Source organism: Haliotis asinina, chromosome 4 (assembly GCF_037392515.1).
Source record: "Haliotis asinina isolate JCU_RB_2024 chromosome 4, JCU_Hal_asi_v2, whole genome shotgun sequence".
NCBI lineage: Eukaryota > Metazoa > Mollusca > Gastropoda > Lepetellida > Haliotidae > Haliotis > Haliotis asinina.
The window spans coordinates 1070685-1098290 of NC_090283.1; the positions used below are offsets into that span (position 1 = coordinate 1070685).

The window sequence follows — 27606 nt, forward strand, 5'->3', positions numbered from 1 at the left end:
GGGATCCTCTGATTCAGACGTATTTACAGACTGTCTCCACATGGTTGGATTATTACCCAGTGTGTTGTTAAACCAACCAACCGACTGACCATCCAACCAGCCGTTGTCTGGTATCAAGAATGGAATGTTTTTTTACTCAGCCAAGAAACACAGACTGTAGTGTTCGAGTATTTATTAAAACTCCACAACCAGTATGCGGCTCTCTAGGATATGTCCAAGCGAGTCTCCCCGATCCAGGACTTGTCCAAGGCAGTGTTGATAATGGCAACGGCCCCGGTAGCGGCAAAGTCGTAGCTGACGGAGGATGAATCTGTGAAAACGAGTCAGGAAGCAGGTGTGTAGGACAAATGGTGGATAGCATGAGCAACAACCTGCGTCACCCGGATACAATGGCAGACTGCAAGATTGTGGACAAACTATGTATTCTTCATCATGTGATAGGATTATTTAAAAGATCTTGCAAAGGATTATTTTGAAGACGAACTATTACTTTATGTGTAACGAAATGTTGTCGAAGGTGACTGAATGGGTCACTTACCTCTCTTTGGTCGGTTGGGCGCTGGGGCGTTCGCACACGAGTCCTGAAAAATACATGTGTTACCTCATAACTTGATACACAACTCTGTTTATCTACGACAGGCAATGTCACAGTGTCACAATGTCACAATGTCTCCGAGGAGAAGTGTCTAACATACTGTGGACAGTATTTCACAACCGTTAGGTGATGTGGGCATAAAGCTTGAAGTCAACATGCCAATCCCGACACCACCACTGACGACACACCCACCCCGACACAAACTGCTCACATGCACACCCACACACTACAGAGTACACACCCTTCGTGCTTCACACCTACCCCGTCACACTGCAGACCACACAGAGTGAAGTTACACTCAAACTTGAGGATGGGGTCGACGTTGATGGTGAAGGCGGGGAAGTAGGGACTCTGGGTCTTCTTGCCAGTGGTCTTGAAGCCGACAGTCTTGGGGAACACGATTCCATCCCCGCAGCTTAACAGTGGAGGAACAGTGCATGAATACCGTGCATGAATACCGTGCATGTACACACGACGAAGGATGATGAAACTCCAGCATTGCAATAATACCTCATGGCCGGTTAATACAACAACCATTACTATCTAGCATATTTTACTCACCATTAAATTAACTTTGATAGTAGATAACCCAGACAGATTCTCCATACAAACTTCACCTTTCTCCATGTCGGGGCCATGAGCGGAGTGACTGAGTGAGTTTAGTTTTATTCCAGCTATATGACGGCGGTCTGTAAATAATCGAGTCTGGACCAGACAATCCAGTGATCAACAACATGAGCATCGATCTGCGCATTTGGGAACCGATGACGTGAGCCTGACCACTCGATCCCGGCCATGAGCGGAAACAAGGAACTGAACTGTATATGTTACAGTCATATGTAATCAGTCATTTCGTTTAGTGCCTGTGAGCACAAGACAACACATGTAATAACTGAGCGTTCCAGTCATTACACGTGGCAAGATGGTGCACATCCGGCAATACGTGTAAAACACAAAAATTAATCTTTTTGCATGGTCTGATGGACACATCTGACGAGTTGAATTTTTTTGATAGGACTATGCATCAAAGTGTAAACCTATGTATCTGTTTGGGTGCCCGTTACTTTGATTTCTTTATTACCAATAAGCTGTGGGGATGTACATCTCCACCCCGGTCCAGATCTCAGTATTATCAAACATACGTAGTTTTCTTTTTGCTTCTTTTATTTGTTATTTAAAGGGATGTGGAAGGAGGTGTTGGGGTGTTTTTATAACATTGCTTCCGACTGTTGTCACATTTCTTCTTGTGCGCTTTGTGGTTGTCCAAACATTACTACAAGTACAACTACTTGGCTTCCCCCAAGTGGCATCCACCAAGTGATTTCTTAATGATCCAGCACGTGACAAATGCTCAGGGGTTAAGAGAATTTGTCCTATAAAACCAGCACTGTTTCTGGCTTTGTCAGATAAATCTGTTACAACCCTTACAAAATATCATGGCAGAATCTTGTGAAAATCAGTTTGAAGCTGAGCTCTACAAGAAATCTGAAGTTTGCACGAGTCTGAATTCCAAAATAAGCGTATCTCACAATGATAGAGGAACTGAGACCAGCAGCAGGACCTGGTGGAACAAAGTCAGTGAGTGAGTTTAGTTTTACGCCGTACTCAATATTCCAGTGATCAACAGCATGAGCATCAATCTGCGCAATTGGGAACCGATGACATGTCATCCAAGTCAGCAAGCCTGACCACCCGATTCCGTTAGTCGCCGTTTATGGCAAGCATGGATTGCTGAAGGCCTATTCTACCCTGGATCTTCACGGGTCGGTGAACAAAGGACACACATGGATGCTCTACCTCCTATCAAAGTATGAATTAAGGTTAATTTACCCAACTTTGTTTTATCACTTTGCAATTACTTCTTGATTTTTTCATATACGTTTTTAGACAAATCCCATTTTTTTCAGGTTACAGATTCTGGCGATGTTGAGAAACTCATCAAAAAGCCGTGCCACTCCGGAGGAGGATCCACAGTATGACACCAGCATAGTACACACATACGATGTGGTCAAGCGAGCTAACATAGCCACAGGCTATGGTGGGTGTGATAGGATGGCCAAAGAGGTCAACCTAAAGTATGCTAACATCACCCGTGAGGCTCATGTAGTTTTCAAGTCGTAATGTCAGAAGAATGATCAGAAGAGAAAGCGCCCAAGCACCAAGGGTGTGGTGATATGTCCAATTCTCACACATATTTGCCTCCCTTGCACTGAATATTTTTCTTTTTGCTGGTGTCCCATCTCTCCTACATGGTGACAGTGGAAGTGAATTTAATGCCGAGGTTATCTCTGAACTGAAACTGGTGTGGTCCTGACTTGTCATGGTAAACCTCGACACCCTCAAAGTCAAGGGTCCGAGGATAATGGCGATATCAAGGATATGCTTATTGCATGGATAATAACACATGTGATTGGCATGTGGGCATAAAATGTGTACGATTCCAGAAAAAATCCAGTCTGCATTCTGGGATCCAACGATCACCATATGCCGCCATGTTTGGATGTGAAGTAGAAAATGGTTTATCTTTGCCGACCGAGGTTGTAGAAAGGATGCAAACTCAGGATCTTGTTTTCGCATTATCAAGTCAGCATGACTCGCCAGTCACCAGTCTTGACCCGGTTCCAAGCACCAAGCAGGATCCGACACAATTCACCAACCAGGATCCGACACCAACTGCCTGTCTTGATTTTGACTCTGCACCTCCAGCTAGCCCAGTTGAGCAGGGTGACAGTGACAGTGACGATAATATGCCAGAGCTTACAGTGATTGTCACAGTTTCACAGTCCACACCATAGTACAGGGATCGATCCACCATCAGTGATTCCTGCTCCAGTTGCTTTCACTGCGGATATACTCAATGGCCGTCCACAAAACATAAGTGAAGAGAAGGCGCCAGCTCCGCCCAGATGGCACGAGCTCAGCGTATGGGCAAGAGGAGCAAAGTTGAACTAGCCAGTGACCAGGTGGGAGACAACGTAGCTGTACGTATCCTTCTGGTGGATACGGGACGTGGTGATCCACGTAATATTCTGGGAATAATCATGGACCGTGATGAAAATGACATTTACAGTGTGTTAAAGCGAGCATGTTGAAAGGGAGAATTTCACGCAATCAGTTTGATTTGTGATCAGTTTGACTGATGTAGACCTACAAAAAGTGTATCACCACGTCCGACTTTACATAGAGAGGCGAACGTGGTGAACAGGGATCTGTCATGTGCACCTGCGCAGGTTCCAAGAGACAGATACAAGTGTTTCAAAACCTCGAATACATTTTAATTATACATTTCTTCCTTGTGAGTTTAGTTTTACGCCGCACTCAGCAATATCCCAGCTATATGGTCGCAGTCTCTAAAATGAGTCTGGACCAGACAATCCAGCGATCAACATGTGCATCGATCTGCGCAGTTGAGTACCGATGACTGTCAACCAAGTCAGCAAGCCTGGCCACCCTATCCCGTTAGTCGCCGCTTGCAAGCATAGTTGCTTTAGGCCTATTTTAACCCCGGCCTTCACGATTATTCTTCCTGGTACTAGGTTGCCCATTGTGTCTCTACTTGAAACGGACATGTGACAGTGAAGTTTTAGAGCTGTCATTGTGTGCTGTTCTCTTTACTCCCTCCCTACCAACACGCAAATTATCGACCTGTGCACAGGAATACTGTTAAACTGCTTTACCGCCGGGAAGACCTCATTAATACACATCAAACGTTTAGACGCTTAAAACACCCACTATATGTTCTGTATCATATGGTTACAGCGGGGATCTCCCCCAAGTTGGGGAGACCAACAGGAACTTTATGCAGACCTGTTCGAGAATTAAGCATCAAATTCTGAAAAGCATGTGATAATCTCGTGCATGTGAACAGCTGTTTTGGTGTGAAGTTTTGTTATGAATTCGCCAAATTGCACCAAGTTTCATGATTTACTGAACTCACGACAAGCTTTTCAACACTACGAATTTGTTCTACAGTACACCAGTTCATGTGTATAATTTTAAAGAAAGGAATATTTTGCAAAATCTAGTTTAGAACAAATGACTGAAGTAATTGGCTACATATACGAGTCTGACCAGTGTTGTTTCATTTACCCAGCTCTGAGGATGGAGTAGCGCGCCTTGGAACTGTCGATGGCATCACAAGACACTGGTCGGATCCCGGGCTCGGTACCTGCAGCGACATAATCCGGCGACATAATCCTGCACTTCAGGTTAAACGTGATCACCAGTCTTAAACAATATTTAATTAAGTGGTGTGTGAACTGTACATAGTCGAACTATTATCAGAATATAGGTACCCAGGTGATTGATAGCGTGCGTGAGGGAGTGACTTTTACGTCGCATTCAGCAATATGCCAGCTATATGGAGGCGGACTGTAAATAATCGAGTCTGAGCTAGACAAACCAGTGATCAAAACACGAGCATCGAACTAAGCAACTGGGATATGATGACGTGTCATCCAAGTCAGCGAGCTTGAACCTCTTACAACGAGCATGTGTTACTGAAGAAAGATCAAAACCGGATCATCACGGGCATAACATGCGCGACAAAAAGGTTCATACAACCTTGACTACACCACTTAACACATAAAAGCTATACATGATGAGACCTACGTGTTATTTCCGAGGTATATTCGTCCATAACTGTCAGAGAAAATATACCAGTAGGGTATTCAGGTATTCAGATCTAAGCAGAAAATATTCAACATGTTGCAGGAATCAAACCACTTCCGGTTTGAAGATCATCCTGTCCGTGGGACTGTCAGCCTATGCCAGGTAAGTGTTCAAGGAGACGATGTTCGGATACCTGTATTGACAGCCTTGAGCTGCACCTTCCGACCAAGGTCGACGCTCTTGCCGTTGAGGTTATGGCCGAGAACGTCCACCATCTTGAGGATGATGGTGGAGCTGCTGTCTCCCCCAGCGTAGCCGTGGATCGCATTGGCTGCCAGCAGACTGAAGGTCAAGGTCACAAGAGAACTCGACTGATAGTCTCATCGTGCTGTAGGTGGTCAAGCCATGTGACAAGCATGTTTAGAATGGTATAAGTCTGAGACGAGATATTATGTTGTTGAGCAGGGATTTACGTCTTTCGGCATTATTTGAGCCATATAGTGATGACATCAAGTTTCCATATACATACATTTGAAGTTCAAGGTCAGTTAAAAGACATGTATATTCATTATATTATCATTTACAAACGGAAATGTCATAGTACCAAATTCCGGAACGAGCAAGAAGTTCGGTCTTATCAAAGACCTTATCTATTATATGGTCCCTGGTCTTATGTTAAGTCACAACGTGGACAATGCTGATGTCCAAGCAAACACTGGACTGGTGCTTGTGATGTGATAGTGCGCGTGTTATAGTGGAGACAAATGCTTGTTTCCTGTCTATTCATGTGATACATGACAAAATGGGACACATGGGGATATCCTACAGTACCAGTGCGAGACAGATCGGAACGTACAATCTATTTGCCACTGAGGGCTCGGAAAGGGATGTGCCTCACAGGAATCCGAGCACGACTGGGTGATCTTGCTGGAGGTCCTATACTCACGACTCGGTGATCTAGCTGGAAGTCTTATACTCACGACTCGGTGATCTAGCTGGAAGTCTTATACTCACGACTGGGTGATCTAGCTGGAAGTCTTATACTCACGACTCGGTGATCTTGCTCATCTTGCTGGCGTCTTCTCCAGCGGGGCTGAACGTACACGTGACGATATACTCTTCCTTTCCGTGATGCACGCCAGACCCCATCTGTCCGTAAAACACAACGACCCTGGCGGAGAAGACCCGGGTATGTTTCTTCTTCTGGAAACAAGCGATCGTAGCCATTACAAACAAGCTTCACGACGGCTGAGTTAACAGTCGCTATCCATGTATTCTACTGCAAGTGCGTTTTGTGCGAGGTACTGTTGTCGATGCTGGTGGTATTTAACCTGTTCCACATTGCAGGAACAGATCGGTGCTGACAAAACCAGAAACATTGCCGTTAAACGCCGCACTCTTTACAATATTCCAGCTACATGGCGGAAGTCTCTTACAAGTCGCCTCTTACAAGATCCATGACAGCCTGGATATTCACGGGGCGACTCACCTTGAACACGCATGGGTTTGTTCCTCCTGTGGGGTAGGAGAAAGGGAGGATGTGGTTGACGACATCCAAGTTTATGAAGGGGAATTCCTTGTCGCCGGCACACACAGCTTTAGCTTGTACGCTCAGGTCTGACAGTATGGAGATGGCGCCGTCCCCGACATCGCTGGAGCCGCACTCGAGGGTGACTGAGGACAGGCGGGGTGGATCAGTGTCAGTGTTTCAGGTATGTCACACCACCGTGACAGTGAGGGTCAAGCGATATGTTATGTAAACAGCCATCGTGTTCACATTTTTAAAGTGCTGTCGGAAATGGAAATAATACAACTGTCTTTAGGTTTATGCTCTTTATCCCTCCTATATACACAACTACATAAAGGATATGTGGAGATAACTCACTTCGGCCTAACTGGGCATTCAGTGGGATGGTATCGAGGATGTCCCCAAAAGCATGTGTACCAGTAAAATCGATCAGCCACTGACTGAAAGTCGACTCACTTGGCATGAAATGCATGCGCTGTCTACTGGTGCGAGGACTAATCTCTGATATATTGTTCCTTTTTATGTGTTGAATAGGTCTCATATTGATTAACATCTTGCGTGTCTTTCTTTCATGAAGTTTATATTAGGATGTGTAAAAGTATGATACCTGATACCGAAATCTTTCTTATAAAATGTCTCAAAATATATAGGTGGCATGACCACCCGAAGTTAGTCAGGACTGGCTGCTATATATGTCAGGGCATGCCGTGTACTTCCTTACTTCACTTACCTCAATTCTCCTATGGGGAACGGAGTAATGTTACGAGCTGACCAGATATTCCAGTGTTTCAAATGCTTTAAGCGTTTCTGTGTAGTTTACGTCATCAAGTATATCGTCAACGTCTAACGTACATGTTGTACCAGCGTGGTTAAAAGACGTGAGGTCCCAGTTTAGATTCTTTCAAGGACAAAGTTTCATGCTCTAATGTTTCTTTGATCCTGTCCATGTAATTCTTGTTTTTCCGATATTAATTTTTAATCCAGAAAATCTTGCAAAAATATCCAGTACATTTAAGACTGCAAACGACCCAATGTTCAGAACCATCTGAAAGGTTGTGTTATCAGCAAACTGGTGAAGCAAGTATTCTTTACTGCCATTATACCTTTTATTTTTTTATTATTTCTTATCAATTTCCGCACACAGAATAAATATATATGGAGAGAGAGGGTCACCATGACGATATCCTCTAGATATGTTAAACATAAAACATCCATTGACTAAAACACTTGATTCGATTCCTCCATGCACGGCTTTATATCATTTTCTAGTAGAAGTTCAAGAATTGAAAAATGACAACGTTTTGTCTATAAATGCCCAATCCACAGTGTCAAATAGTTTTTCCCTCATAAGGTCATATCATTCTACTAATTTCCCCAATATACCTACCAGTCATAAACCCTTGATAGTCTTCATTGATAAGTGTGTTAAGATCCGTGTTTATCCGTCTAGAGATTGTGTGAAGCTATATAGAAAACTGACAAATTGGTCGCCAATTCCTTAAATACATTTTTTATTTATTGCTTTTTGGAATGCACGTGATGAGTCCCCTTTTCAGAGATATAGAATGTTCCCCATTTTATATGATGAGTTCAACGATTTGATTAAATGTTTGCAAAAATCACCCCAGAAGAATTTCAAGAGGCTCCGTGGCAAAACCATCTGGTCCCGGGCTTTATCATTCTTGAAACATTTTAAGCCTAAAGTAATTCCTGTTATTCCTATTCACAGTCTAGAGCTGCTGATGTAGTTGCGCTTTGTTTGGGGATATCAACGTGTCCGAGTTGATTGTCGTGGTTAACATCGCTGATATCCTGTTTTCTGTATAGTTTGGAGTAATAGTTTCTTACTTCATCTGCTATTTCATGTCGGCTGGATAAAACATCACCTTTATGTTTTCTAAACGAGTAACTGACTTATTGTGGAAGTTTCGTCATTCCAGTCCAAGAAAACATTTAGGTTGTGATTTCTTCTAATTATTTCGTCAAACTTATTTTGCTCTTTCTTTCTCTTTTCGTATATGAGTATATATTTGTTTATCAATAGCAGCAATGTTTCAAAGAACTGATCGTCTATAGTAAATCCATTTTATTTATATCTGTGTTTATATTCCAGGATGTAGCCTGGAGGTTATTCACAATGAACACGTAGGTCCCTCCAGATACATGGGATGAGATAGTGGTGTAGTACCTACCTTAATATTATGTGCATTTGTATTTCGCCAAACTCCATTCACATGGTGAATGCTCATTGCGCTAGCAGTCAAAGCAGGCATGTTATTACTCCGCAAAACCCAAGCTGCCTAATAGACGCTAGATAGGTTCTGGCTACACAACTTGTCCCACCGTGCACCCATTTTCTACTGGGTGAGCTGGGGCAATTATTAACAAACTGACTTGCCTAAGGTGAGACCACATGTGTCATGTGCTTAGTTGTGTGCCAGGACTGAGGCCCTAGAAACTCTCAGAAGTCAAGCTGCCTGTCACCCATACGAGCATTGTCCGCGTCCATCGTTGCTTAACTTTACCTGATTGTGACCCGAGCTTTATGCACACGCCACCAAGATGTAGCTCGGAGGTCGGTCACAATGTCCACGTATGTCCTCCATGTACATGGAGTATAAGACCGTGGTATAGTACCTACCTTCCATGATATAGCCTGGAGGTATTGCTCCCCGCACTGTCACCTGCAGGAAGGAGACAGTATCGCGTATATATGTGGAAACAAACGTCCAGTACCTAATGGTCATTTCGTCATTGTGTTGGTATATCACATTCAATAAAGTTTGGTTATGACAACATACCATGGCTGAAAGGGCCGTCTAATGACGTTACAAGACATCCCTACGTACATGACGCCCATGGACAGTAACGTACATCTTCACTAAAGCATAGTCGCCCATGGCTCGTTTCCTCGCACGAAAAACATTTACTGGGCATATTCCGCAAAGATCAAACTGTACAAAAATAATAAAAGCAAGTCTGTTACGTTATACATCACACTACTGTAGCTTCAACCTCGACAGCCCCGAAACACGTCCGCATCTGTCCCCGTCCCCTGACACTTCCACTTGAGATTAACCCATGTGAATAGCAGAGCGGCAATACATGGAACGTTTGGTGTGAGTTCGGGCCAATGTCTTTCCACTGCGGTGTGTTTATATGATAAAAGACACGTTTGCCTTGCGATCAGACAAGGTTCAACATAAAGTTTCGCACACGATGTGATCACTCACCACGAGGAGGATGACGGCCAGATAGTCCGCTGCCGACATCGTCACACTACAACAAAATATTCCCCCTCATTGGCTGGCCTTCAAGATAAACAATATGTTGTTCAACACTGTTTAATTTTGCGTAATGTATTGGGAACTAAACCAGACCCTAGATTTCTGAAGCTCTCTTAGCGCCAATACAGTCGTAAGTTAACGTTAATGACTGACACTCACGACTATCTTAGAGCCAAGAGAGCTTCGGAAATCTAGGAACAGACTTTTTGGCAAGCGAGTGAACACGCCAACCACAAGACCACCTTATTCTATTCTTTGACATTGATTTGCAATCCTAATAACTTTTCATCTACATCTGTACATAGCAAACCAACACTGTCTGCTCACGTCTCTACATGAATCCAAGTGGATAACTCCAATGGCTATTCGTTTACAAAATGAAGGGTGTTATTCAATGTTGCAGCTCAGTAGCGACCACTTCCCCAGTCCAAACCCATCTGAGCGCGTGTGTTAACATTGAAAGTCACATCGTCAGTATCTCAGCCATATCGTGACTATTAAAGCTACATACAACTGTAACGATATGCATGTCTGTCAAAAAATAAAACAAAAACATACAAAGTACATTTGAGTTAAATGAGCGTTTTCAAAACAGCGTGGGCTGTGTGAGTGTAAGTGCTGTCGTTCTAGTCAGGAATCATTTATCGTTGAAATGGCTGTTATCATATTTACAACGGCGGCAAAACGTCAGCAACATCACTTTCTTACCTTTCAGTTGCTGGACATCAGTGTCAGAAAATGAAACACGCGACATGTCAACCAGCACGTGCATGACGTCACCTGCACTGCTGCATTGTGGCGCTATGTTCCCTGTTTCCGGAAGGTGTGTATTTCATGACTCTAAGAGTGAGTATGTTTTCACACCGCTTTTAGCACTATTCCAGCAATATCACGACGGGAGACACCAAAAATGGGCTTCACATATTGCACCCATGTGGAAAATCATTTTACAATCTCATCAAACGAACAGTCTGTGTCTGAGTTAACGTCAGAATGCCTGACCTATAAATTATAGAAATACCATATTTTAAGTTTAACATCACAATTCAATTTTTAAACACCATTCTCTTATGAAACAAGGAATTGGACTTTCGTGTAACCATAGTTATTTGTAGTGTCTCATTTCACTTACACTCACAAAATTCGGATCGTCAAAAAAGCAGGTCATTGTCTGAATTAAATCGTGAGATTCATGCCACGGTGTGACTTGGCATACATGCTCCAAGCTCTATACGTGGTCATTTGGCCTCAGACTATATGCCATGGGGGTCGACTACCGTTTCCATTGTCAAGTCTGTGGACAACAGTATCAACAACAGTGGGTTTTCGACAGTCAGTGCTCTAAAACCCACGCAACTACGTGGACAATTAATTCAACGCAGACATTCAAAGAAGTGGACAGTTTCAGTGCAACTCCATAGAAAATGTAGAGTTTGATTTTTCTACCACAATTAAAATATTACTCGCGCAGTAAATCCCACACTGTCAATGAAAATCTAGAATAACTATATATAAGAATTGACAGCTAAAAACGGAGTGTCTGTTGATGAGGGTGTGAAGCTATTACAGAAATATCTGTAGATTTCTAGACCCCTCTGCCAAATAGCGAAACCTGTGACAAGAAACATGTAAACAGTCGCCAGAAGATGCATGTGTTACGTCTCTCTCTTACTTTCGTCCTTGACATTGTGACCGGTGTGATTATGCAGTGCGTGAAGGAGCCACTCGGAGCAAACACTAAGTGATGTCTGCTTGGCCACAATCTCCAGTAGCATTACAGCTGTGTTGTAACACTACAGACATTGATTCTAACACTTCTAACGGGTTTAAAAGGTTCCTTACATGGCTGGCGTTTGTAATGGTGTGTGATGAAACAGCACGTCCAACTGTAGGCCGTACAGCGGGAAGTGCCACTCAGAGACAGGTTCATCACAGTGAACTGACAGTGTCATCATGAATTCCCGTTCTTGACCAGAACGTTTCTTTCAGTGACAAGCCGAAAACTGACACGTGCTCCCTTTGGTAGATTTCATATCATCCTATGAACATGAGAACTGCTTCAAACACGAACGACAACTTAATTTCGGTTTTATTCCTACAGTTAAAGACATTACTGAAGCACGCCAAAATTACTGCATTTGAAGTATTTTAATCCTCAGTAGATAAGGCCGATGATGGTGAGTTGAAAACATATCCTACCGTATATATTATAACCAGCTGTTCACCTTATATTTCTAAATGTATATTTCTCAAAGTAATTATAAAGCATACGTAAAATCTCCAAACGTGCCCGCAAAATCACCAGAGAAATCACTCAGCAGGAAACACGAAAACAGGAAACACGAGAGCAGGAAACACGAGAGCCTTCGTGTAAACAGGAAATAAAGATGTATAAACAAAATAAGTGAGGAAATAGATAAGTGGTGACGAATGCGTGAGTTGCGCGTTGCATCCACATGTTATCAGTTTCTGGAAAGTCCCACTGAGAGGGGAACACCCCGCCTTTTCAGTCTCCAACACAAATAGGTTTTCTATCTGTTACCACAGGTAGGATAGCAGTGTAGAGTTTGTGACAGGTTTACGACAGTTTCTATATTGTGTCTTATACAATAAAAACAACTAAATGCATGTTGTTAGATAAGGGTTCCCACGGGCTTGAAAAAGCCTTTTTAATTTTGACATTTTACCCCAATATGGCCCTGATTCGTCAAAACGTGTCAGGTTATGATTTTACAGAAAACTAACAGACAATAGAAGCACGTTGCCATGAGAGCGGGTGTTAACTAATCTACGTCGGAAAAACGAAACACACCTAGCGGAGTAATGTCCCTCCACTGGTCAGTCCTTCATTTGCCAAAGTTGTGTGTGTTCAGCCACATTCATTATATGAATTTTCGTGTTTCTTTCAACCAGCTGATTTGGTGAAAAGAGACCCTAAAAAGGTTTTCATGAACCCTCTAGATTAATCGTAACAGGTGTCTCATGTGGAGTCAGGGGGCAGTACGCCAGAACGAACCGGCCCAAAGTACATCTGACTTTTCCCTTGGACGCTGATATCCATGTGACGTGGTTGACGTATGATGTTTGGCTCCTAGCTTTTGATTAGTGTAAGAAGAGGTTGTAACCCCATGGTGGTGTATGGTTCAGCGGCACAACAATTTGTGAAAAATACATATGACACCATCCACCCGTAAACGGGTACCTACATGTACAACCTGTCGAGACATGGCCAAATGGTACGGGTGTAGCTGAAGGACTGGCTTACTGGTTGTGTATGACATATACAGATATTTTCACGTCTGATTAACATACAAGTCAGTGTTTGTGATATACATTACTTGTTGTTCCTTCATCTATCACTTCTTATCTTTTCAAAGTTCGTTCAGTTCGTTCACCTCTGTGTTTATAATCATGTAAACCCTGCCCGTCCACCCAGTTGCTACAGTTGTAGAACAGAGACGTACAAATAACACAATGCTACTACTGTGAGGTTAGTTTCACAACATTAAATATAAATGTTAAAAAATGTCATTTGATTATGTCAAAATGTTATATATCCATGTATGTAAGTATTACAGAGACGCGTATTCCAAGAAAATATTCCGAGTGTTTATCAGAAATTTGAAGTTGAATATTCATTACCATAAAGAACTTATCTTTCATCAACCATGCTTTGTTAACGGATACCATGCGACCCCATCATATAGTTTAGCTGTTGTACTGAGATCTATGACCTTATTCCTAACCGTAGAATGAATACTGAAATATAATTATGCTGCAATGATATCATCAATAATTTTTAGAAAATAAGCACAGTCCACATAGCTTTCCTGTTTCCTGGATCGGTACCAGTCAGCGTCAGGTAACGATGCCGTCTCTCTGTTCAAAGATAGATGACTTACGTGGAACAGCGCTGATATCGAATGAATGGAATCTATTGATTTACTTGTCTTGGTGAAGAGCTCTGTGCGTGCGCCATTCACTCAAGAACAGGTAGTACCCGGATGAGACATCAGGATCACAGCACGCTAAAAGCTGGCAGCATGGTCTCCACTTCCGGTTCGACAGGTACTTCCCCAATACAGTTATATACACTGTTGTCTTCAATACACATCCGATGTTTTACATGCTGGTTTGGGATCCTTTTCCTCTTTTTTTCTGGTAACACCGAGTACGTCCTAAACCGGCACAACAGAGCCCGTAGAGACACGAACGTCTAAATACCTGAATTGTTTTCCCCTGAACTTAGAAACATCCTTGTCAGACAGTGCAGTGACCAGAGCAAGGACACCAGTGTGATCTGTTCGACTGAAAGAGTCCGGAACCAGTCTGGCTGCGACAAGTCGTGAAGGATGCTGTTGTCAGGTTGTTCCTCTGAGCACAGAGCCCGTTTGCTGAATGTGATTATTATAGTTTTTATACCAACATTCTAAAACTAAACAAGAACGAGTACACTTCTCTTACGTTTTCAGTCATGTTTTCCTATGTGTGCAGATTGTAGATGTTGAGCAAAGCGTCTGGCACCAGCGTGGCTGTGTCCTCCTTAATGTTTCTGTACAGAGCAGAGGGCTGGTGCCTGTTACACCACGTTTCTATATTTACAACTGTAAGGATAGCAGGGGTTATAGATGAGAGGGGAGGGGGTGAGGTGTGTGGGGGGTGGGATGGTGTAGTTCTTCGGAGATGTTTTTTAGTCAGTCAGAGCTCCCGACTTTCATGCGTTTAACCGTTGCTGTCAGTTGATAGTACTGGATATCGCTTCTGACAGACAGACAGACAGAACGTTGGTGGCTTCCGCTAACTAGGCCATGTTCTCTGATGATCGATGCCGCTTTTCCAATTTCCATGTTACTTCTGTGATACAGCTGTCGTACATTGGAAAACTGTCAGACTCTTAATACTCTAGTTACAACCAGCGTCTGACATCCACAGCAAGAGGTACAGACAAGGACACGTGCGCTGGAATCCACGTTTTATTTGAAACTCTGAAACAGCTACAACAGTGTGAGACTCGGTAAACAGAACATCACCATTATTGCCTGAAGTCAGAACGGGATGGAGACTCAAACAGCATGCTCCATAATAGTAATGCTTATAATTGAAGTAATAATCACAATAGATCTTGCAAATGGAACATGTGACTGGACTAAACGACCTACATACCAAATCAGCACGTTATGGAGGTGTGGAGAGTTTCTCGCCGGCGAGATGTGGACATCAATTAACATTAGCAAACAATCTCATTAACATACTTCCACTAGCCCCGAGTTAGACATACAGGCACGACAAGCGTATCGGGTTGTGTAGTAACGTCGCATTTTACCATGCCGAGACTATCGTCAACATGTCTTACAACTTTACACATTAGTTCTCCAGTCGTGTGTGTTTGTCAGAAATATGACAGCTACATGGCAAGTTGGAAATATTCGAGTGTAGACTAGAGAATCAGTCAGCTAATCTGATAACCCAACTGATTTAGTCGACTTGCATGTACTAACGCTTCAATCTATTATGAAATAGTCGGATCCTTGTCAGAACTTATTGTCTGCTTAATCAGATTTACTTAGGACACATCCAGTGGCAACACCACCGTGCTGCTAATTATGTGTCAGAACAGAACGCGAACACTGTGTGCAGACTGTGTGCATGGAACCGAGTACAAGGAGGCTCGGGCAGCGGGTAATCGTATTTCTTGAACAGGGGAAGATTTCAATGAAGCAGATTGTACGACTTTTGGTTCTAAATTTATTCATTCCCCCCATTTAACAAAACTATGTTACAGAAAAACTATGTTTTGGAAAAACAACGACATTTCAGTCCCGCGCCAAACCATGATAGCTGCATGGCTACAGCTGGCTGGAACGTAGAATATATTAACTTTTTAAACCGTGGACTACAAGATTCGCCACTCTGATATCCTCGGCATATTCCGCCAATAACATTCAGAATACGACGTATTTAGGTATCTTTACACTGTTGTTGGAACGATTTACTTGGAGATTCTTGTCCCAACACATCAGGTCACCTCGCCAGAACTAATTAAGGGAATTTCGTCAGTGTTGAAAACTAATCTAAAATATGAATGTTATAAACAGTTCAATTAGGATTGCACACATTCCAGTCAAGCTATTACATTGAACTTTCACCTAACGTAAAACAAGGAACAGCAAATCAATGATTCCCGCATATCTGCAAATACTACAGTTTCACATTCACAGGTTTGACTTCTACTTCAAGTCAGTGATATCGCCCTATAGCCATTTATGGCTGTTGTAAGACCAAGGGACGTAAGTCAAACTTGTTTATTAAGCACTGATGACGTCACAAGAAACGTCACTGCACACACGACCAAAGCAACAATTCATATAATTGAAAATAATTGTTATATAAGGATTTATGTGTCTGTCAGTATGAGCGAGCTAGTGAATGAGTGAGGGAGTGAGTAAGTTTTACGCTTTCAGATACATTGCAGGAGTATCAAGTCAGGGGACTCCAGACATGGGCTCCACACCCATGTGGGGAAACGAACCGACATATTGAGGGTGACGAGATAATGCTTTAACCTCTGTGCTAGAGATGCCATGGCCTGACAGATGATCCTCGAGATACTTTGATCTGACAGATGTTGCGGGAGATACCTTGGTCTGACAGATGTTGTAGGAGATGCGATGGTCTGACAGATGCTGCTTGAGATGCGATGGTCAAAAACTGTATTACACGCCCAACACTGCATTATGCGATATGTTGTGATAAATCAACTGGTTTTTAAACTAAGAATAAAGTTTTCGACACACACACATCACTGTCAGGCACATCTGAAGCGTTGGATCATCGCTAAATCCTGTTTACCTGCAACGGCGCCCTTGCGCTGACATTAAAATGCCACAGAATAAGGCTGTCAACTAGTCAAAAACCATCATCAGTGAAGTCTACTATTTAGCAGGCAGCTAGTGCCGGCATCATCGGTATAGCCAAGGGAGGTAAGTCCCCTCGGATAAAGTGTAGGATACTTGTAATAATAGATGCAAGTCTCTTTACGTTTGGCTTTTAAAAGTTTTCACCCCTATTCAGAGTCACACGTGTGATTTATCACTATAAAGGAGGGCAAAATAGTGTTTGTGCGTGTATAGACTATGGTGGTGAGTTAGACTGTGAGATGATAACACACCATGGACGATATTAATGTCACAGCTTGTCCGGAAGACAATTTCGTAACAAAAGATTTTATTCTCATTTTTATCATGTTGTGGGTTGCTTCCCTCAGAATAAAAAAAACCCATCAAACTCAGCCATACGTATGATGCTGTAAACACTGAGCCCTAGTAATTCTCACAGGTCCTTAGTATTATTGTTGTTACTCTGCGTGATATGAGAAAAATCAATATATGAAATATATACACAAAAAATGGAATAAATAGGAATGAAAAACATAAGCGTACAACAGCAATTCATAACAATATTGCACCTTTGTTAAGTGCCGACAACACGGACTGCGGAGCTGATACACATGCAGCCGCATCAGCCGCAACAGCGGCAGCAGCAGCAGCAGCAGCAGTACTCTCCTCAGGCTCCCCATCCACCCCATCCGCCTAACCCACCCCCTTGGAGACCACTCTCACTGTGGGTAATAACTGACATCTGTATCCTGACTTAAAATGTGGAATACACTTGAGAATACAACAGGAATAAATATGTACAACGTGTTGTAGGTGAACCGCCTCCTTTCTCACACATCAGCAAGCTAACTGCGAAACTTTGAACGCAGCAATGGTGTCTGATGCATATGGCTGGTAGAATGGTCCTGACCGGATGTACGATAATAGGCCCTGTCTCACGATCCTGGTGAAAACAAATCACGTTGGATGATAATTTTGGCTTTCACCACGTTACTACGAGAAGCGGACTTAGATATTCTGGAATCTCGTGATTCCTTACAGCCAAGCTACCACACAAAAATGTCTTTATATGTTTTTTTGTGTAATGGATATGTTCTTGATTCTTCAATTTATTCAATTATTAATGTTAAGTTCACCTAGAACATCGCCTCGGACAATCTCACCTAGAACAATCTCACCTAGAACATCGCCCCGGACAATCTCACCTAGAACAATGTCCCGGACAATCTCACCTAGAACAATGTCCCGGACATTCCCACCTAGAACATTGTCCCGGACAAACTCACCTAGAACATTGTCCCGGACAATCTCACCTAGAACATCGTCCCTGACAATCTCACCTAGAACATCGTCCCTGACAATCTCACCTAGAACATCGGCCCGGACAATCTCACCTAGAACAATGTCCCGGACAATCTCACCTAGAACAATGTCCCGGACAATCTCACCTAGAACAATGTCTCGGACAATCTCACCTAGAACAATGTCCCGGACAATCTCACCTAGAACATTGTCCCGGACAAACTCACCAAGAACATTGTCCCGGACAAACTCACCTAGAACATTGTCCCGGACAATCTCACCTAGAACATTGTCCCGGACAATCTCACCTAGAACATCGTCCCTGACAATCTCACCTAGAACATCGCCCCGGACAATCTCACCTAGAACAATGTCCCGGACAATCTCACCTAGAACAATGTCCCGGACAAACTCACCTAGAACATTGTCCCGGACAATCTCACCTAGAACATCGCCCCGGACAATCTCACCTAGAACAATGTCCCGGACAATCTCACCTAGAACAATGTCCCGCACAATCTCACCTAGAACAATGTCCCGGACAATCTCACCTAGAACAATGTCCCGGACAATCTCACCTAGAACATTGTCCCGGACAAACTCACCTAGAACATTGTCCCGGACAATCTCACCTAGAACATCGTCCCGGACAATCTCACCTAGAACATCGCCCCAGACAATCTCACCTAGAACAATGTCCCGGACAATCTCACCTAGAACAATGTCCCGGACAATCTCACCTAGAACAATGTCCCGGACAAACTCACCTAGAACATTGTCCCGGACAATCTCACCTAGAACATCGCCCCGGACAATCTCACCTAGAACATAGCCCTGGACAATCTCACCTAGAACATCGCCCCGGACAATCTCACCTAGAACATAGCCCTGGACAATCTCACCTAGAACATCGCCCCGGACAATATACAAAGAACATCTGTTATTGCGACAAACTAGATTGAATTATGCTAGACATTCATCAAACAAACAGCTGCACTATAACCTACATTATACTGACCAGCCCGTATATATATATATCGTGTTAAGAGTTATTATATGAAAAACATCTGATGTCGACATAAACTCATCTGTATGAACCAAAAATAACATCTGAGTTAGGTTAACATTTCATGTCAATCAGCATCTTGATACAATTTTCCCAAAAATCCTAGAAAAAATAGTCCCTTTTGTCACTGGAAATTTTTCGTCGTAACACCCATGATGAGAACTCCTCAGATCTTCATGTGTTTGAGTGAGTCCTTGTGAAGCGGTGACTGGAGCTGGTTGTTGTCGTAGCTGAGACTGGTTGCCTCCCAGATGGCGTCGATGGAGAGGCGGGGACATGCCACGCTGCTGACATCCACGGTGGACTCGCCAGGTTCCATGCTGCCACAGAAACAAGGTTAGACAGTTGTGAGTGGTCATGGATCTTGGGAAACTGTGAGGAGACTGGCACCTTGACGTTAACGTGAGGATGACGTTATTGCCAGAACAACGTGACACTTACTGGCAGAGGTAGGCTAGACCAACATTGACAAATAGTTCAGCTTTACGTCATTATGTCGAGGAAGCCATTACAGTAACATGCCTACATGTCTATGAAATGTACAGGTGTATATATACACTAGTATACACACTTGTGTACTAGCTACACGGACATAACGTCCATATCACACACCGACCTCAGCTTCACTCTCGCGTGCATATCACACACCGACCTGAGCTACACTCTCGCGTCTGTATCACACACCGACCTGAGCCTCACTCTCACGTCTGTATCACACACCCATCTGAGCCTCACTCTCACCTCTAGAACACACAACCTGAACTACATCCTCAAGTCTACAATCTCACGTCTGTATCACACACCGACCTGAGTCTCACTCTCACGTCTATATCACACACCCATCTGAGCCTCCCTCTCACGTCTATATCACACACCGACCTGAGCCTCACTCTCACGACTGTATCACACACCGACCTGAGCCTCACTCTCACGTCTGTATCACACACCCATCTGAGCCTCACTCTCACGTCTATATCACACACCGACCTGAGCCTCACTCTCACGTCTGTATCACACACCCATCTGAGCCTCACTCTCACGTCTGTATCACACACCCATCTGAGCTACACTTCCACGTCTGTATCAGACTCATATATCAGCTCCACTTTTATGTCTAAATCACGATCGGTGCTTCACCCTCACATCCATATTGTAATATTCATTACTGATTTACCAAGAATCTGCCATGCTGAACGCTACATCATGGACATTATAGAAGTTAGATGTAATTATTTCGCTCTTGAACACTAAACTAGTATCAATAATCACTTAGAAGCATCACTGTACCATTGCCATAACTTTTCATATTTACTATTATCGGGATGATTCCCAACACATTGTGTGCTCGGGCGTAATGTGGTAATATCGTCACCTATTTTCGTGACATGTAATTTCTATTTTTGCTTCAGCACGTTAGATTACAAACTGGCATGTTTTCCCTGAGGTTGTATAATGTTGTTGAAGTTAAAAGGATCATTACTATGGATGTGTTTTACCTTTTAAGTCCAGTGTTCTTCGGGAATTGTCCCAAACTGTCCATTGCAAATTCAAGAGTTCGCGGTGTTGTTGCTCCATCGTGATACGTTGCCGCATCACGCACTCGATCACTACTCATGTTTACCTTCCATATTTAACCGCTATTTTGGGGAAAAAGTGTTCAGAAACATGTCTTTTCGACATGACAAGTATAACTGTGTTATTCATGCGCATGAATAATTGTTATTTAGCTTTACGGCTATGCTACCACAATGGAACTAGTTTCTTGCTCCTTGTCCATTGCAATTCTATTGTAATTACGGTAAGTTTGTTAAAATCAAACCGAACTTAATATTTGGTCTTAATTTGGTATAAATTATTCTTGCAAACATTTTATTGCAACAGGACACAGTAAGGGTGTTTTCCTGATATTTTTAATGCATTGTATTGTACGATCAGATCACTCGATTGCGTCGAGTGACGTTTTGACATGTTACCATGACCTGTCACTAGCGTAATGATGTAGGTCGCTTTGACGTTAGTGTCTTGTCCGTTTCTTTTGTATTTACGATTAGATCCTAGTTATGATGAATTCAGTCCTTAAAACGATTTCGGACACTAAACCCATTTCATGGAAACTCTGTGATTGAGTTTTCTACAAAATAACGGCTACAGAAGTGTAACATCAAAGAAAGCCGCCATCAAAGAAAGCCGCCATTACGGTAATACCAAAACTTCTTGTCCGTTTTCTTAATGTTTGTCTTATGAAATACTTAACTCCATAATTATTTTCTGTGATAAAAACGGACTTATATAAATTAATACGGACAACTTAAGATCATCTGGTTAAATATATTTTCATGTATTTACCTTACCTACGTGAGGTCATCATTACCGTCATGTCACGGCATCGGCTCAGTAAACATTTTGCTTGTCCGTTTTGTAATGTTACTGACTATCATAAAACAAATCATACCATAATTTTCCTTGTAAAATTCGGACAAAACGGACATTGAAAGGACAACCTCATGTGCATTTGTATTGTTGTAAATTTGATTTGTTTATTCCCAGTGTAAACAAGCCAGTCATCTACGTGGATTCTGATTGGCTAATATCTAGTCACATGACATGTCAGGAATCTATATAAGCTCGGCGCGAATTTCGAACAGGGACTTGATCCGACCTCCTCAGAGGCACTACTTGTGTAATAGCTGATCTTGTCGATACCTTTAGGCCCAAACACAAATTCATAGAATATTAAAAGGACTAAACAGGAATATTTATATAGGTGAATACACTATTATACATATCATTCTCCTTGGGAAATTCAATTGCTAATATAGGAGATTATTTTATTTGCATTATTGGTCCATAGAAGTAAGTCGTTATGCTGATCACTGAGTCTTATTAGGAATCCTGACATGTCATACCTCGGATATCAAGTGCAAACATACTGTAAGAAAAGACCACTTCTGAATATTTATTAAAAATTTACATTTGTCGTTAAATCCTGACTTGGTCTCTCATTCACTGACGCCACGGGGGTGTTACAATATCACACATCGACCTCAGCCCCACTCTCGCGTCTATACTACACTGATCTGAGCTACACTCTCACGTCTATACCACACCGATCTGAGCTAACCCTCATGTCTGTATCACGCTCCGATCTGAGCTACACTCACATGTGTATGTCACACATCGACCTGAGCTACACTCTCACGTGTATGTCACACACCGATCTCACTACGCTCTCACATCCATATCACACTCATGTCCGAGCTACACTCTGACATCCATATCACACACCGATCTCAGCTATGCTGTCACGTTTATATCACACACCGATCTCACTACGCTCTCACATCCATATCCAACTCATGTCCGAGCTACACTCTGACATCCATATCACACACCGATCTCAGCTATGCTGTCACGTTTATATCACACATCGATCTCACTACGCTCTCACATCCATATCACACTCATGTCCGAGCTACACTCTGACATCCATATCACACACCGATCTCAGCTATGCTGTCACGTTTATATCACACATCGATCTCACTACGCTCTCACATCCATATCACACTCATGTCCGAGCTACACTCTGACATCCATATCACACACCGATCTCAGCTATGCTGTCACGTTTATATCACACATCGATTTCAGCTACACTCTTTACTGGTCGGGCATGTTGTCGTAACATCATATATCAGGAAAGCACTGGGTTATGTGAGCCATTAACAAGGCTCAAAATAATACATTTAAGACGCAGAAATACCAGCTTAACACTTTCATCATATCACTGTTTTTCTTCAAATAATCAAGACACCTCGGTGGGGCAGCTACGCAACAGGGTATGGATACAATGCTCGAGTAAACCGCTCCTATTGTGTGGGTTTGTGACACAGCATTTGTGTTCATCGCCACACAAGAGTGACAACGGTCACTGAGCATGTGGCCATGGACAAGTCCTGCAAGTTCATTTAGTGTACGTGGTTGTCGTGGTAGTTTCTGAACGATCACCAGATGCTCGTAGCTGTCAATGTGTTTAATGCAAGTTCACCCTGTAAGACATTTTATTCCACCTTTGTAGGAGTTTATAATCACATCATTAATACTGTCAGTATTCATTGTAAACGATATACGGGACTCATCTTTTAATGCTGAATGATGTTCGATACACTAGTAATTTTTGCACGTTTAAATTCTGCAACTAAACAGTAGAAAGATACTTGACAGATAAGCGAATCTGATTGTTGTTTTCTGACGCCGTACTCAACTCAGTTTCCCAGCTGAATGACGACGGTATGATCTGTCTGGACCCGTGACCGACAAAATGGAATGGATGTATGCTGACATGCATGAACCACGCTAGCAGGTCTGATGACCAGGACCACTGAGTTACTTCAAACCCTGGTTGCTGGGAGCAACGATTGAGAATGTGTTTAACAATGTCATGTATACAATGTCTTGCTAGATTGACACTATCTTACTCTTTGTGTCGTCTGTACTTCAAGCGTTTGAAATTGAATTTCTTGTAACTCTCGTGCATCCGGCAGTAGCAGCCCGTCAGCACAACTACGACGATCAAGATGGCGCCGGACAGAGTTCCGGCCACGATGTACAAGTTCCGGACGTGGTAGGAATGCTGGGAGTCGGAGACACCACGTGGTTTGCCTTCCAGGAATGGAGCGAACATGTCCACTGAAACAGAAGCATATATTCGATGGAAGAGCCCGTGAATATTATTTCAACTTTACCCAGAAAAATGTTAATCCATGTATAAATGTACACAATGTCTTATTATACGAGCACGTTACAGCCAAGACGTGCTATGACCTGCAGTGACCCCCGCAGTCACAACGTCCGCTGTGATTGGGCGCTATCTAACAATTACAACAACACCCTAGTGAATAGGCATTATGTGTTCAGCAATCGTCTGTCGATGTAAGCAAACACACGTACATAAAAGTCTCCTAACGTCATGTGAGACTACGAGGCTAGATATACATTGTCAAGCGTTCGTCACGACTTCTGGTGTCTTCCGATATAACTACGTGCATACACCACAAGCAACCTAGAACAACGTCAAGCATCTCGGCTACTGGTGAAGTATTTCCCAGGTAACCGTGCTCGTCAGTGAGTTTAATGTCAGTCCTACTGATAGGACACATGGTATACTGCCCCCTCGCCATATATAGTAACGCCTGCAGACAATACTGATGATGTCAGCGTTGCATGGAGATGACGATGGCACAAATATATTCACCAACAGAAAGCCTACGGTAATGAAATTGAGACGAATGATCTTTGAAAGTATTCTGTTGTGTGTTTTTTTCGGAAGCAACGACGTGTTGTAAATCTAGTCTTAAGATCAGTTACGAAATAATCAGCGTGAAACATGAGAGTTGTGTAATACCCTTGATACCGTCGTTTCCTTCCGTCACAGCATTCCACAGTCCGAGGAATGCGTAGGTAGTCTGTTAATCAGTGTACTCATCATGTACACAGCCATTTCATTAGCATACAGAGTCATCTACCTGATATATCATTCATGTACAGCGTCACGTAACAGTTATATCATTCATATATCACAGTTTCAGATACCTAGTGTATCCTTCTGTATATCCATCTGTATATCCGTGTATAACGCTATCTGCATGATACATACATCACGTACAGAGCTCTTTCACTAACAACTCTGGTTGTTTGTTTGTTTGTTTACATGGTGACTGTCTAATATTTAAAAATACTTAAGTAAATCAGATATATTATTCTGCATAACGTTGACTGAAGCGGGAACGAAGGTAAAGCAGCGTAATTAAGACTGATGCTTGAAGTCAGTTATTGGCGAGCTACAGTCGACCCAGGGTCAGGTTGATGTATCGCGTGGTGGCAGCACATTGAATTCCTAGGCAAGTCTGCTTTGTGCAGACTGAATGCTGAAATCTGAAGTCTTGCGCATGACTTGCCTACAATTGTATGTTCATGGGAGTTGTAGGTAGAAAGCCTAAACAATGCATGATGTTTTTGTCACAGTCTACAACTTAGACTTAGTTCGAGAAGGTATTTCGTCTCTTATGAGGTTTTTCATCATTACAGCAGCCTTGGGAAGGTCTCTGAAGACGCCTGAAATCCTGGCTGTCAGCCATTTGAGCACATCGAATGATTGTTATAGCTTCTGTCATCTGCATGTAGGCATGCTGCGACACGTATCCAACCTCGCGTTTCTCTCTTACCTCCCAAAATAGTTAAGTAACTGACAACCTTTACGAGACCTTTCTGTGAAATCGCACTCCTGACTTTGGAGATCCGCACTGTCTCCATCTGTGACACCGTGAGTCGTTTCATAACACGATCAAGAGGCAAGTGTTAAGGGTTCTCTCTTCACCTTCTCCCCGCGAGGGGGACACTGGGACATACGAGTCTCCCGTGACCACTGACAATACCAAACTCAAATCACCCAGTCCATGTGGGTTAAAATAATCCCAGCGCAAATTCTTTTCTCTGGAATTGAATTGAAGTGACATAGACATCGCGCACTGTGATTAGATGCACTAACTTAGGTGACAGTTGCTGATGTAGAAAACATCTACCTATGGCCGAAAGTCGAAGTCATAACCATTGGCGGGTCCAGATCCAGTGGTTCGAACCACCTGAACCCCCTCCGTTCAAAATTCCCACGATCCATGATAACTGTGCAAATTGCAAACTATTGACCACACTGAAGTAACGTTTTTACCCTAACCACCAATTTTCCAAATCCAAACCGCAGACTCATCTAATCATTTCATGTTAATCTTAAGCGAATACCTGCCTTGAGACCTTTCTCTAAAAGTCATTATGTCGGAGATATTTGAAAACCTTTGAACATAAGGTTAACAAAAAGGGCAAGATTGGTAGCGGCCGTTTTAATAGGTTCTTTATTGATTTATATAAAAGCATCTTCTGAGTCGGCTCAGTAAATGGTCAATTAGTTTCATCAGATTTCAACAAACAAATCCTTTAATGTCTCGGCGTGACGTCACAAAGTCAATATCAAGTCGGCCGGAGGTCCCAAAGCACGTGCCTGAAGAGGAAATGTAAATGTCAGTATATGGTCTACCCTCGTTGTTCTACTTACGTGTGTATTGGCAGTTTGGACCAGCATGCATTTCGTGGCACAAGCACTGATATCCGTTCACGTGATCACGACAAGTCCCGCCATTCAGACAGGGGTTGGATGCGCACTCGTTGACGTTCACCTCACAGTGATGACCTGCACGACATCGTAACCGGTTAATTACCACAACGATTGAACACACATGCAACGACATGCTAACACCCCACCCCACCCCCTCTCTCTATCTACTCTCTCTCTTTCTCTCTCGTCATAGCTGACGTGAAGTTACATGACTACTGTAATGTGTGTGTGTGAGAGAGAGCGTGTGTGTGTGTGTGTGTGTGAGAGAGAGAGAGGTGGAACGTATGTTAACATCGGAGGTGAGTTAATTCGTTATGTTGTTGATGTTTTGTATGAATGATGTAACGGAAATGCTGCCGTTTAAAGCATCACATGAGCCAGTTGAGGATGTTGGAATGGCGCTTCCCAGAGTGCAGTATCCCATGACCGTCTGTTTAAGCAGTATTAGCTCTGTGGAAGGGACAGAGTAGTGAGTTATGAAACGTGTGGTCGACAACAGCTTATTTTTCAAGTTAATGCGGGTTTAGTGCAGTAATGTCCGCTGGCAAGACGGCTTCAAAATGAAGTGTAATCCCCTACCAACAGGTAGTCACGACCATTACACCCACTGACTTCTACTAGCGTCTTGACAACTAGTTTTATGTGTCCGATTATCACTGTCGCCAGATTGTCGCCAGTCCTCTGGCTGTGATTCCCATCACGAGACGGCTGCTAACTCATGCTACAAGCCTCTTGTACTGTATCGTATTTCTTATATCGCGGTGCGTGAAGGGTGTTTGCCTCCATTCGACTCCTACTTTGATTTTGATAATAAATTGGAAAAAAATATTCTCAATGCCTGATCATGGATCATATACTCATGAAAACAAGTAACGTAACACCTGAAAGTACAAGTTTCATCTATTCTTTTCCAAGTGTCTTCACAAACTTTGTTCGTACTGTGGGTTATATTCTGAAAAGAATATAGGAACACTTGTACTGGACGTTACCTTATTTGTTTCCATCAGCATACTTTTTGTTTTATATTCCCAGAAATAAAATTAATGCTTATGAATTATTGAACTATTTGGTTGTAACGGAATTTGGTAGGACCATGTATAGGAAGCTGACAACGTGTGAGAGACGGGTCAATTCGCTGTCACGTAAAGGGTTA

General features: G+C 42.8%; 3 protein-coding genes across 3 annotated transcripts in view; all 3 read right to left on the bottom strand.

Moving 5' to 3' along the window:
* Positions 1-157: 157 nt before the first annotated feature.
* On the bottom strand, positions 158-10770 carry LOC137282042 (vitelline envelope sperm lysin receptor-like). The gene is made up of 10 exons (XM_067813792.1): positions 10730-10770; positions 9968-10013; positions 9376-9418; positions 6696-6880; positions 6255-6409; positions 5400-5548; positions 4685-4763; positions 857-1010; positions 539-581; positions 158-310 (listed from the first exon to the last, which is right to left on the bottom strand). Exons 2-10 carry the CDS (start codon positions 10004-10006, stop codon positions 204-206), a joined length of 954 nt encoding a protein of 317 aa, XP_067669893.1. The 5' UTR covers positions 10007-10013; positions 10730-10770; the 3' UTR covers positions 158-203.
* Positions 10771-14981: 4211 nt separating this feature from the next.
* The window catches only part of LOC137280694 (delta and Notch-like epidermal growth factor-related receptor), a 118758-nt gene continuing 106133 nt past the window's right edge, over positions 14982-27606 (bottom strand). The window contains exons 9-11 of the mRNA XM_067811910.1: positions 26394-26528; positions 23764-23974; positions 14982-19605 (exon numbers count right to left, since the gene is read on the bottom strand). Of these exons, the coding sequence (XP_067668011.1) occupies positions 19452-19605; positions 23764-23974; positions 26394-26528 (500 nt within the window). The 3' untranslated portion in view covers positions 14982-19451. The remainder of the gene's footprint in view (positions 19606-23763; positions 23975-26393; positions 26529-27606) is intronic.
* On the bottom strand, positions 18031-19439 carry LOC137282122 (uncharacterized). The gene is made up of 3 exons (XM_067813848.1): positions 19414-19439; positions 18663-19156; positions 18031-18581 (listed from the first exon to the last, which is right to left on the bottom strand). The coding sequence occupies exons 1-3, from the start codon at positions 19437-19439 to the stop codon at positions 18031-18033; spliced, it is 1071 nt and encodes a 356-aa protein (XP_067669949.1).

Coding starts and splice junctions, on each gene's coding strand:
- LOC137282122 (XM_067813848.1), bottom strand. CDS start 19,439: ATGGGTGTTACGACGAAAAATTTCCA. Junction 19,157..19,413: donor GTTACGACGAAAAATTTCCA/GTGACAAAAGGG, acceptor TCGCAATAACAG/ATGTTCTTTGTATATTGTCC. Junction 18,582..18,662: donor TGTCCGGGGCGATGTTCTAG/GTGAGATTGTCC, acceptor ACATTGTTCTAG/GTGAGATTGTCCGGGGCGAT.
- LOC137282042 (XM_067813792.1), bottom strand. CDS start 10,006: ATGTCGGCAGCGGACTATCTGGCCGTCATCCTCCTCGTG. Junction 6,881..9,375: donor TCCAGGCTATATCATGGAAG/GTAGGTACTATA, acceptor GCCTGTCCTCAG/TCACCCTCGAGTGCGGCTCC. Junction 311..538: donor GCCCAACCGACCAAAGAGAG/GTAAGTGACCCA, acceptor TCGTTTTCACAG/ATTCATCCTCCGTCAGCTAC.